Source organism: Callospermophilus lateralis, chromosome 9 (assembly GCF_048772815.1).
Source record: "Callospermophilus lateralis isolate mCalLat2 chromosome 9, mCalLat2.hap1, whole genome shotgun sequence".
Taxonomy (NCBI): Eukaryota; Metazoa; Chordata; class Mammalia; order Rodentia; family Sciuridae; genus Callospermophilus; species Callospermophilus lateralis.
This window is the reverse complement of record NC_135313.1, coordinates 8200827-8214025: the sequence shown is the minus strand read 5'-3', so window position 1 is coordinate 8214025 and position 13199 is coordinate 8200827. Positions and strand designations below refer to the sequence as shown.

Here is a 13199-nt window from a genome sequence, read left to right as displayed (position 1 = left end):
TCTTTGTCTCCCTTTTTACTTGATGTCCCTTCCCAAAGACATTTATTCTTCTTTTAATAGCTGTATTCATTCATGGACTGAATAGCTGTTTGATCAAAGCATATGTGAGAGTGCTTTTTGAAACTTTAAAACTATTTTTCCAAATAGCAAAAAAAGAGTCAAATGATTTGTCTTTGTGATAGTCATTTGAAGCTAGTTTATGTAATATAGTCTCACTAAAAATAAAATTATTTTGGTGGTTGCCAGAGGTATAGACTATAGGTTATTCCTACATTTTGGAGACATTAGCCAAAATGCTGAAGAGCAATAGAAAGTTAAAATATTAGAAACCAAAGAATAGAAATTCCACTACCTAAATTCCTACCTAAAATCTGGTATTGACCTTAACTTAAGACTGCAAATAAAAACTCTTTGACTTTTTATAAACTAGTTACTTAGTTTTTATAAAGAATGTCCAAAATTTATATTTTGAATCTCAGTTCAGTTTACTTTTGTTTTTGCCACAAAATAGGGCCTCTGAGTATGTGTGAAAGCATGCATGGGTACAAGGAAAGCCTTTGCCAGTGATAAAAAAAAATCCGCATTTGTTTTTGTAGGATGCAGTACGGAATTCTGTGTGTCACACAGCAACTGTTATAGCAAACTCTTTTATGCACTGCGGGACAACCAGCGACCAGTTTCTGAGGTGAATATGATTGGCAATTTCTACTTTAATATAGAGACAGTGTTGACATCATTATATGTATGTGGAGAGCTTTTTCTATTGACCAGTCCTGAATTTTAAATTACATTTTTGTTATATTTTAAAATTTAATTTGCCTTCTCATTTTAAGGTAAAATTAATTCCTTTTATTAGGTGGCTTGATGATATGTTTTGAAGGAAATATATGAAAACCTGAAAATAATAGATTTTGGTTTTGTTCATTATAGAATGAACAAAATTAGGATTATATGTTGTGCATTTTAAAAATCCTTAAAATATTAAAACAACTTAGAATAGAATCAGTAGTAAGTTGAGATCCACAAAGTAAAATGATGAGATGGTTCAAGGTAAAAAAAAAAAAAATTTTTTTTTTTTTTTTTTTTTTTTTTTTTTGGTGATACTGGGGACTGAACTTAGAACTTGGCACATCCTAGGGTGCTAGGCAAGCACTCTGCCACTGAGTCACATCCCCAGCCCTTGGGGTAAAATTTTAATGCTTTTGACCTGTGTTAAAAAGTTCTGTGAAATTCATTTGTAAACAGGATTACTGTGTTTTCTTTTCTTACAGAGATAATTTGGAATGGTTGGCCAGAGCCACTAATTGGGCAAAATTTACTGCTACAGCCAGTTTGGGTGTGATTCATAAGGTAATATGTATTATTCATTGTGAATAGGCATCAGAAGAGAAACAGTTTTTCTGAAGTTAAGAAAAAATAAAAGCTTCTTATAGTTAACTAACACACTCATTTTGCTAAGTCAAATCAGTCATCTTACAGAAAAGGGTGAACTAAATAAGATATTAAATTTTATTTAAAAATTTTTTAAATAAGGTAGAATTAATTAAATAAAGTAGAAATTCGTTTCCTGTGGAAGCTGTCTAAACCATTTTGCAAAGCATGAATTAAAATGTTATTTGGGAAAACATTCTAAAACAAAGAAAAGTTTGAAGGATAGACAATGTCTTTTAACTAACTTGTGAGTGAGTCAAAGACTGTCCTCATTTGAGTGATGAATTTGTATGGGAAGGAGCTCCAGGTTGTGAAGATTCTGGAGGAACAGCAGGAACAGAAAATATTGTGTCTGTTTTCCTGTCCCTTTAACTTACTGATATCTTTATGGCTCAAATTTACAGGGTCATGAGAAGGAAGCATTACAGTTGATGGCAACATACCTTCCCAAGGACACTTCTCCAGGATCCGCCTATCAGGAAGGTGGTGGTCTCTATGCATTGGGTCTCATTCATGCCAATCATGGTGGTGATATAATTGATTATTTGCTTAATCAGCTAAAGAATGCCAGCAATGATGTAAGTATTAAAATAGAAAACTAAATTTCTATTACTTATGAGTTCATGAAAATGTTACATTTGCCAAATCATTTTAGTGAATAAAGATTTGATAGGTTTGGGGAATACCCCAAACAGTACTATTTTCAGAAGTTTTTTTTTTTTTTTTTTGGTTTCTTAAGGTAATTTCCTTTTTTAAATTTTCTGTAAGTTAAAATTGTGCTTTCCACTCCTTTGAATCCTGTATATGAAAGCAAAACAAAGTACCATACTAAAGTATGTTGTAAAACATGTAATTTCTTAACGCTTGTAGACATTTTGGAATAAGTGATCTTAGAATCTTAACATTGTCATTTTTTTAACATTATCATTTTATAGAAACCTAACCCCACCCCCCGCCAATTACACATGCTCTCAAAGAAATTAGAATTCTTGCTTGTTTTGATTTTGATAATTTTTTTAATGTAATTCCTTTGGAAAAACTAAATAGCCCTATTGTTATCTTATAGAATCCTGAAATAGGATTTTAGATTTTAGACTTTAGCTTTTATGTTCAAGAAAGCTCTTTTTAGAAAGCTATCAGGAAAGTGGCTAAGTAAGCCAGAACACCTTATCCTCACACTTTAGTGAAAAGATGGAGCCAATAGGATGGTCTATCTTAGCTCCTAGGCCCCTTCTCTACAAATTTTGTGTGCATTGATGTGCCTTTACCTCACTTCCTCTAGTATCAGATAATGTTTATGGTTATCAAAATTCAATAGCAATAGAAAGTTATAGAAACCTCCTCTGACTGACTTAAACAGGGAGTTTGTCAGAAGTTGCTTGTATAACTAATGGAAAAGCTGATGAACCAGTTCCCACAAAGGTTAAGAGTCAGGCACCTTTGGAGGTCTTTGTAACAGGATCTAACACAATCATCTCTTCAGGGCCCTACTGTTAGTATGAATGAACTTTAAACATTTTTTGCCTTTGAATTATAACATTCCAGAAAAGAGACATTCTATTGGGCTAGCTTGGATCAGAGCTCATACTTTTGTTAAGTTTAGGTAGGAGCTTCCTAAATGACAGTCCCTACCAAGACTAAGTAGTCAAGGAATATATTCCCAAGACATGGTTGGCATGCTGTCACCAGTAAAAGAATATTGTACATTCAAAATTGACATGATTACTAAAGTCTCCTTTTAAAAATTTTTAAGACCAACTTTTGTCCTCTGGCCCCTTTTCTCCCACTTTATTCACAACCATGGTTTTAGGTATCTTCTCTAGCTCCTCCTCCTGCCTCCTTCCCCTCAGACCACAAGCATACTTAGGTCTTACTTATTCCTCCAAAAACCTCTCCCTGACACTTGCATCTCCCTCTTGGTTATTGTACAGTTTTCCTCTCCTTCTATAAATTTATTGAAAGAGAGTTGTGGTCTCTCTGTTCACATTTTTTTCCTCCCATTCATTTCCCAACTCTTCTATTGCTTCAGCAAGCATCATTCATTCAAACTGAAATTGCTCAGGTTACCACTGGCCTTCTGATTATCACATTCTTTGATCATTCTCATTGAGCCAACTCCTACATATTTAATGTCCCCTAAATGATTCTGGAGTTAGAATAAAAGCTTGGATTTTAAGTATAAAAGCTTGGGTTTTAAGTACAGTGTTACAAATCAATGAAGCTAACATTTTTTCCCTAGATCGTTAGACATGGAGGCAGTCTGGGTCTTGGCTTGGCTGCCATGGGAACTGCACGCCAGGATGTGTATGATTTACTAAAAACAAACCTTTATCAGGATGATGCTGTGACAGGTAAGCATTTGTTTTCTAAAGACAACAAACTTTGGAATTAATGTAATTGTGGGGTTTTTTCCCCCCATTTTGTCATAGCTTCTTAAAAAATCAAATAGATACTCTACTTGGAGAGTAGATTTTGCCCCATTTATCAGATTTATCTTTAAGCTATGTTTTGTGGTACATAGGCTTTCTAAAATGGTATAGCCTGTGTGTCCTTGTAGAACTTTTTCAAATAGGAAGTTATTAGATTGATATCCTTATATCATGAGGATATTCTGTTGTTTGGTGACAGTATAGGAAAAATGCCATAAATTGCCATATATGTCTTCTTTGGAGTTATTGTAGAATTTGATGGTGCATTCTGTCAAGGCTCGAAAGGAAAACAGCTATAAATATTTGAATATATTTTCACATATAGTATTTTTCTTTTTATCAGATGTTTTGAAAAATAGTGCTTAATGGATGTTTTTGATCATTGATGCAATTGGTGCAACTTTCTATTGGATGTATTTTATTGACTTTGTAAACGTTACTCTTGCTTTTTATTTTTTTTATTTTTTACTTTTTTATTTTATTTTATTTTTTTAATTTTAATATTTATTTATTGGAAGAAACAACATCTTTCTTTGTATGTGGTGCTGAGGATCGAACCCGGGCCACATGCATGCCAGGCGAGCGCGATACCTCTTGAGCCACATCCCCAGCCCCTACTCTTGCTTTTTAATATTTTACTCTTTATTCTCTAGGAGAAGCAGCTGGGCTGGCTCTAGGTTTGGTTATGCTGGGCTCTAAAAATGCCCAGGCTATTGAGGACATGGTTGGATATGCACAAGAAACTCAGCATGAGAAGATTCTACGTGGTCTTGCAGTTGGCATTGCATTAGTGATGTATGGGAGGATGGAAGAGGCTGATGCTCTCATTGAATCTCTGTGTCGTGATAAGGTGAGGTCCTGTTTATCCTCTTCTCACTTGCCCTCTCTCATTACGTCCAGTGGATTTATTTGCCCATAAAACTTGCAGGGTATATTAGTTCTAATAAAATTTAAGTTGAATGCAGTAATTTGAGGATCTTAAATTTAGCCATGGCTTCAAAACAGTGATAACTCAGATAAGTTAATCTAGAAAAAGTTCTTTAGGAATTTACAAATTGATTTGTTTTAGAAAAATATCTTTAGAATGATATCATATATTTTTAGTAAGATACTTCATTATTCTTTCATCAGAAAACAATGACACTCTCTATTTATTGTGGTAAGGTTTTTCCTGTTTTTACAATGTGCTGTATATGATAGGTAGTCACTGATAAATGGTAGCGTTCTCTAAAAATCTGATAAAAACAACCACTGTTTTATAAAATTATTGTTAATTTGTTCATCCACCAGACTCTGTGTTTCTTTGAGCGGGTGCCATATTTCTTTTTTATTTTTTTAAGTTGATGGACTTTTATTTATTTGTATGTGGTGCTGAGAATCGAACCCAGTGCCTCACACATGCAAGGGCAAGTGCTCTTTCACTGAGCAACAACCCCAGCCCTTAGTGCCATATTTCTTTGAGTGCTCAGTACCCAGGAATTACATAGTGAGGTAAAAGTGAAAGTTAAAATAAGGAATTAGAAGTCAGCTTCTTTTTTGTTTGTTTGATAATTGGGAATTGACTATCCCAAGATTGTGGGTGTTAATATTGACTTAAGTTTATACTTCCTAGAAAGTGTGGGGTGGGATAGACATGTTGGGCAGATCTTTTATTTCCTCATTCATTTGGAAAACTAATAACCACAATTCTCTTTGGGTTCATTTTTCTTATCTGAAACCAGTTTACTTGGTGGATGCCTCTATGCCTATTAACTGTAGCAATTCCTGTTTTGTTTTGTTCATTTGAGTTTGGTTTTTTTTTTGGTTTGGGGGATTGGGTCCCACTATGTTGCCCAGGCTGGCCTTCAACTCTTGCTCAAGGGATCCTCCCACCTCAGCCTCTGAAGTAGCTGGGACAACACAGGTATGCCACCATGCCTAATAGTATTGTGCTAAGTTGACGATTAGTGTTGAATTATTCTTTCTTAGGACCCAATTCTTCGAAGGTCTGGAATGTATACTGTCGCCATGGCTTATTGTGGCTCTGGTAACAACAAAGCTATTCGACGCCTACTGCATGTTGCTGTAAGTATTTTGTTCTTTCTTAGAAATGGGGCAGAAGGGAAAGTTTTCAGGTGGATAGTATGTATTTAGATGACAGCAGCACAAATACCACATGACTACCAGTAGTAAGTTTTAAGTTGGAATTCTTTTTCATTACACAGTAGACCATAACCCAACATTAGGTTCATGTAGGTTTTCAGAAGGAGATGAGAAAGAAGAATAATACCAGTAGGAATAGAAGTCTTTAAAGCCAATTGAGTGCAATTTCTGAAATCTCACTTTAAGGGGCACCCTCGTTTAGAAACAAGATCATGTAAAAATGCAGTCATCCTAAATAGGGAATCTAATGATCAACAAGGAACCATTTCTTTTTGTAGCCCATGAAGTTAGCTTCCAAGTACCCCTTAGGGACATGCTCAGTTATAAAAGACACATTGTACAGGAAAGCCCATGCTCATTTTTTCCAATAGGCATCATCTGTAGTCTTCTCAATACAGGTGTAGTTTATCAAGAATAAATAGTATTGCCTGGTCACACAGTCTACATTCCATATGTGTTAACTTACTTGGTTTCCGTCATCATCCTGGTGTAAGAAGGTAAACCCAAGGTCACCTTCCCATGCAGAAAGATGTAGAACTTTTAATTAATCCCTTCTTTCCAAAGAGATTCACATCCTACAATATTAATGAGTAATTTAAACTTGGGACATACTTCTTTGGAAAAAATATTGAAGGAATGGTATGATGCAGCTGAAATAGTTTTAAGAAGTTGCCTTGAATCCCAAACTTCACCAGGCTTTAAAGGCTTGTAATTCTTGAAATAGAATTTCCAGATGATTTTTTTTTTTCTACATCAGGGAAAGACTTTTTACATACATGTGTCATCATTTTAAAATTTTATTTACCATGTATATCTAAAGTATACAACATGATGTTTGATATATACAATAGAGAGAAAGCATTCTAATGAAGGAACATTATACTTAAACAATGTGACCCACTCATCAGTTTCATCTAAGGATAGAATGCATGGTATAATATAATCTTTCAACTCTTGCCCTAGGTAAGCGATGTTAATGACGATGTCAGGAGGGCAGCAGTGGAATCACTTGGGTTCATTCTATTCAGGTAATAATTTCTAATTTCTGATTCTGTATATTTCATTTGTTTTATTACTGTTCATTTAAAAAAGAACAAAGAATGTCATGGGTTTTGAGAAACTAATTGATAAGAAGTAAAGCAATTCATTCTGTTCATTTTTTAATAACATTTTGCTCAACTATTTAATTCCAAACAACAGCTCCAGTATATTTTTGTGTGTATTAGTAATTCAGCTAGGAATGCTACCTGTTACGCGAGTTTATAAAGTTCTTAAAGATATTTAAGGACAGTAAAATATAAAAGGCCTTGCTTAAATTCAAAAATGTGAAAACTTTGCAGTTCATAAATATTACTTTGGGCTTGCAGATATGAAGATACCCTTGACAATATAGTATGGTTATGTTTAAGAAGGCACATTCTAAATCATTCTGCTTGGGTTGAATTTTGGAAAGTTACTCAACTTCTTTGAGCCCCAGTTTCTTCATCTGTAAAAGGGGTATAATAATACATAATGGAGAGTAATTTTTTCTGACAGTTAAATTAATATGCTTAATACTTTTAGAACTGTGTATGGCACTAGTTGGACTATCTAAACATGTTAATAGTGGTAACTTTAGCGGTAACTGTGGTAGTATTGGTGGTGATACATGTGGTAGTACTTCTTCCAGTAGATTTCATTACTTTCTACTTAGCTCCCATTTCAAATAACAATTCTTCTTTTAGTAAAATACATTAAAATACAGTGAAAGAAGGTTAAAAAAGAAATTGCACAATAAAATTCGTTCCCAAGATACATGTCAGATGAAACAAGTGTCTCATATCCTTTTATTCTCTAGAAGACACTTTCTTCCCCAGGTTCCCTGGGTGTGAAGCTTTGTTGTAAAGATGTAGTGTAATTCAACATTTATATACTTGAAAATCCACTGGGATTACAGGATAGTTACAGGATCCTTTCCATAATATCCCAGATAGGTAGTTATCCATTTACTTCAAGCTGTAAAATATTTTCTTTCTGTTGTGGATAAAGATGTCAAGTAAAACAGAGCAAAAACATGACTGGGAATATAGTCCAGTGGTAAAATGCATGTTTAGCATGCTTGAAGCCCAGAAAACTCCCAAAAAAGCAAAACAAAAACACAGAGAAAAATAAAGGTCCAGGGGTTGGGGATGTGGCTCAAGCGGTAGCGCGCCCGTCTGGCATGCGTGCGGCCCGGTTTTGATCCTCAGCACCACATACAAACAAAGATGCTGTGTTCGCCAATAACTAAAAAAATAAATAAATAAATATTAAAAAATTCTCTCTCTCTCTCTCTCTCTCTCTCTCTCTCTCTCTCTCTAAAAAAAAAGAAATAAAAAAATTTAAAGGTCCATATAACATGCTAATAGGCTTTATATTACACCAGTTTTTTTACAGTGAGATTGTTCAACTGACTGCTAGTCTCTTTGCTGTGCTATTTATTATTCTCAGAGACACTAGAGAACATTCACTGAACCCTATCAACGTTAACATTCACCTAGATCTACTAGTTTGGTATGGTTTTCTTATGTGACACTTTTCATGGAAGTGTCAGATGTTCACTGATGCCTTTTGTAATATCTGACAAAACATATATATATATATATATATATGAAGCTATTCTGCTTTTTTTTCCTTTTAAAAGATCTACAACAGGGCTGGGGTTGTGGCTCAGAGGTAGAGTGCTCACCTAGCATGCATGAGGTAATGGGTTCGATCCTTAGCACCACATAAAAATAAAATAAAGATATTGTGTCTACCTATAACTAAAAATAAATACTTTTTTTAAAAAAAGATCTACAACAGACTCTACACTTTTAATTTCTTGAATTCCTCATTTTCTGTTTTTGAACATTGGAATATTAGCCACTTACAGGTCTTTGGTACATTTGCTAGTAGAATTTCATAATTACATCTACAAATCTATTTTATTTCAGGGAAGTAATTTATTTAACTTTGGATTTAAAACCTAAGGCAGCCAGTCTCTTCATTTGTTTTGCATTTTGATCAGTCTTTTTTATCTTTTAAAATCATTTTCTTAAGAGAAAAGATAGAAGATAAATAGTTTTATTTCCTTCCTGCGATCTTTGTTACGCCAACCAGCCAGGCTTTGATCACAACCTTTCCCTATTCTTGTTAGGTCTAGACACAGTTGAAAAATAAAAACAAAAACATGGTTTGTCATTGCTATCAAGAATGGCGGTTTTTGGTTTTTTTTTAATACCTTTATTTATTTTTATGTGGTGCTGAGGATCGAACCCAGGGCCGCGCACGTGGTAGGTGAGCACTCTACCGCTGAGCCACAATCCCAGCCCTTGTTTTGTTTTTTTTAAAGAGAGAGAGAGAATATTTTAATATTTATTTTTTTTAGTTCTCGGCGGACTCAACATCTTTTGTTTGTAAGTGGTGCTGAGGATCGAATCCGGGTCGCACGCATGCCTTTTATATTTCACATCAGTATAATTAGTGATTTACTATATGTATTTTGGTACTTGAGAAATTGATTGGCTTAATGAAACCCGTTTTCCCTTTTAACTCAACAGTGCTTCTCTCAAATTATCAAAATTTATTTCTGCTCTTTTATTTCCTGAGCTCACACATGTACTGAATTCCCAGTTTCGGCAGCAGATGTCTCCTATGAGCTGTTCTTAGGCTTTGCCACTTTCTACTAAGTACTAGGATAGTGAGATCCAGCTGATGAATTGTTAATTAATGTGCTACTTTGAAGGGACCTTTCTGAGTTATCTTTTCATAATATGGTTCTTTAAGAAATAGGGGCTAGGAGATGTGAGGACATTCTAGCTATGACATGTCACCCCATTGATCACCAGGGTAGATCTGGCTGATCTGGCTGATGACATGGGTGTTCCCTTCCTCCCGCACAGCTCCTTATGCATTCCTCCCAAAGCTGCATGCTGTCAAAGAGGACAGCTTTCCCCATGGAATGGGTCTTCATTCATGAGTCAAGGGTATATGAGTAGCTACATTCCCCTGCTAGATTCCCAAACTCACTCTCAAGAAGTAGGAACTGGAAATGATTTAAAGATGATCTTGTCTAAAACTTAAAGATTAAGAAAAGTACTGATGTGATTCTGCATCTGTATATGGGGTAAAAATGGGAGCTCATATCCCACTTGAATCAAAGTGTGAAATATGATATATCAAGAACTATGTAATGTTTTGAACAACCTACAATAAAAATTAATTAAAAAAAAAAAAAGAAAAGTAAACATATTCAACAATTTAAGGACTGGAGCTAAAATCAAGTTCTTTAAATTATAGTTTAGTACCATTTTCCTAAGAGTAAAGACTTTTAAAGATGGAAGAAACTTAAAAATTAATAAATATTCTGCTTTTTTAAAAAGCATAAGAAAGTTGAATTCCAAATAGTTAAAGTTTCCATTATCATGGACTAATGATAGAACTGAGATTCTGAATAGTTTCATAGTAGATCTGGGTTTTGTCCACTGTGCCTTTCAGGCAGAGTCCTAGCTTCCTCTGATAGAACATTTTTATTCTCAAATTTCTTCATTAACTTCAACATTTGGGAATTGTCTGTCCTATCTTCTAAGGCTATTACATGTTTTTTGATGTGCCATCATTTACTTTCTTTGGTTTTTATCTTTTTTGTCTTTTATTCTTTTGTTCTATCTTTTATTCCCCATTATCACTTTTGAAAATGACTTTTCAGACATTTGGCCTTGTACCATGTTTTGAGGATTTTACCTTAATATTTTTTGGACTTCTTTTGGATATGTTTATTGGCTAGCAATACTGAAAACCTCTTAGTAAACATTTTATTCATGCTTTCATTAAACTATGATGAAATTTTCTTTGTGTAAAATTCTCATGTCTCCTTTATTCATAAGACGGTCCCGTGGGGTTGCAGTATTTTCTCTATTTCTGTAGTTGTGTATTGTTATTCATTCATGATGATTATGATAGAAGTAAAAAACTGAGACCTGTTCTTGTTAAGTTAAAATGAGTGTATTTTTTATCAAAATAAATGATCTTAAGTGAACACCTAATATGTAAGTGATTGGCCCCATTATTATCAGTCTGGTCAGCACTTTTTTTTTTATTATAGTAACTCTTTGTACAATATTGTGCTTAGCATTAACTGAACCTCATTTGGAAATGAATGAAGTCTAAATTATTTTAACTGAACATTGGAAAGGAAAATGAAGAAAGAAGTCAAAAGTAACACTGGTCTTTATGTACTTATTAAGTTGCTATATCGGTGAACAAGTTGATAATCTGAAATGGACATTTCTTAAAATTAATGTTGAAAGTCCCTTGTTATTATTTAGTCTGTTATAATTTGAAATTAATTATTTCTCAATGTATATATTTATATGCTTTGAGATATAAATAGATCTTGCAAGATGAGTAAGAGATTCTTGGTGCAGAAATTTTTTTAGACCACACAGATTCCTTAAAATATAAACATTTTGCATCATCTTGTCCCTTATAATTTGAAGCAACTTTAGCAATCAGCCACTTGCACTGAATGCAGGATTCATCTTTACAATATTCCCATTCTCAGTTTTTTTAATTTGCCATGTTAGTGATTGAACCCAAGGCCCCATGGATTCTAGGCATGGGGCCTTGGGTTCAGTCATGCTAGGTTCAATCATGCTAGGTTCTACCACTGAGTAACATCCTAAGCCCTTTTATTTACAGTTTTATATAAATTTGATATATTCACCATGTTCTTTCCTGCTTCAGTATCTTTATATTTACATTCTGGATGCTTCAACTTTTCTTTCTTTCTTTTTGTCTTTTTCCTGTACCTTTGTTTTCCCCTCTCCTTTAACTGACAGTAATTCGGAATAGAATGAGAGCTTTTTTTCAAAATTATTCTAGACAGCTGTAACCTGTTTCCCTTTGAAAGTAAGATTATGAGATAGAATCTCTTTGTTACCTTAGGGATGTTTAATTGTGGGATTTGCTTTCAAATTATAGACTTCTTTATAAGGTATCCAGTAAGATGGAATGTATTAAAGTGGTAAAAATTTGAAATTATAATGTACTTTTTTCAGAAATAGTTGATATTGGAGTTGTATTTCATTTTGTGGAATATTCTGGCAAGACTAGAATGATTTCATTAACTTAGTTTTGTGTTTTTCTGTTTTGTTTTTTAGGAATGTACAGTTTTTTGCTTCTTAGGTAACCTACCTTTAATATTGCTGAAAAATCTTAAACAAATAGGGACCAGTGCTGAAAGCTTTTATTTAAGAACTAAATTTGTAAGATGTACTTTTCTTAGCAGATGAAATAGGGCCCATAAGTAAAGGTAACAGATCAAGATCTGTGTATTAGATTCATGTTCTAAGAAAGGATTCTATCACTGGGACAATATATGCCTGGTTGACTAATGCTGAGGTTCTCCATGGTCAACACGTTTCTTGAAGTCATTATCCTAAACTGAGTGAGTGATGGAGCTGTGGGCTGAGGCATAAGTATGGATCAGCTTTAAATGGAAAAGCTAAGGCAAGGACTGTTTTCACTGCTGATCTACTCAGCCTAAATTTGTTTACCATTTATAGGTAGTATTAAAAAAAAAAAAGTAAATAGATTGAATTGGCTACCATTTACTGAGTGTCTACTATTTATTCATCTTATCCTCCTGAGTACTGTACAAAATGTAGATGAGAAAACTGAGACTCAAATAAATTAATATCATTTCTAAATTAAATCTGCTATTCAGTAAGTGGCCTGGAAAGGATCAATGAAAAGATTTTGGGCCAGAAGTTCAACTGCATCATTGGGCAAACACAGGCACAGTGATCTCAGTTTTATAAGCTCACTTACTGTTAAGTCTCCAGATTGAGATTCCATGCTTCCAGTTTGTGTGTGTTCATTAATACTTTTAAGAAGCATAACGTGATTCAGATACCCAAGACCACTTTAATTTGCTTTCTACTCCTCTTCCAGTTGACCCACTTCTGATTAGATGCATACTACAGTGATTTAATAGATAGGATCATCATTTTATATACTTATCTTTAGCTCTTGTTCTTGTTGGCTTTTGCTTTAAGACCTTGAAGGCAAGGCTATGTTTATTTGTTCTATTTCATTCTTAGCACAACTTTGCTTACTCTTAGGAACCAAATAAAATGTTAAATTGACATTTTTTTTTAAAGCCTGAACTTTATTGACTTATTTAATTTTATTTCC

At 33.9% G+C, this 13199-nt stretch overlaps 1 protein-coding gene across 1 annotated transcript in view; it reads left to right on the top strand.

The window, feature by feature from the left end:
- The window catches only part of Psmd1 (proteasome 26S subunit, non-ATPase 1), a 90614-nt gene that overhangs the window by 20080 nt on the left and 57335 nt on the right, over nucleotides 1–13199 (top strand). The window contains exons 10-16 of the mRNA XM_076866008.1: nucleotides 597–685; nucleotides 1272–1350; nucleotides 1836–2009; nucleotides 3671–3782; nucleotides 4514–4710; nucleotides 5829–5924; nucleotides 6966–7030. Coding sequence (XP_076722123.1) covers nucleotides 597–685; nucleotides 1272–1350; nucleotides 1836–2009; nucleotides 3671–3782; nucleotides 4514–4710; nucleotides 5829–5924; nucleotides 6966–7030 — 812 coding nt within the window. The remainder of the gene's footprint in view (nucleotides 1–596; nucleotides 686–1271; nucleotides 1351–1835; nucleotides 2010–3670; nucleotides 3783–4513; nucleotides 4711–5828; nucleotides 5925–6965; nucleotides 7031–13199) is intronic.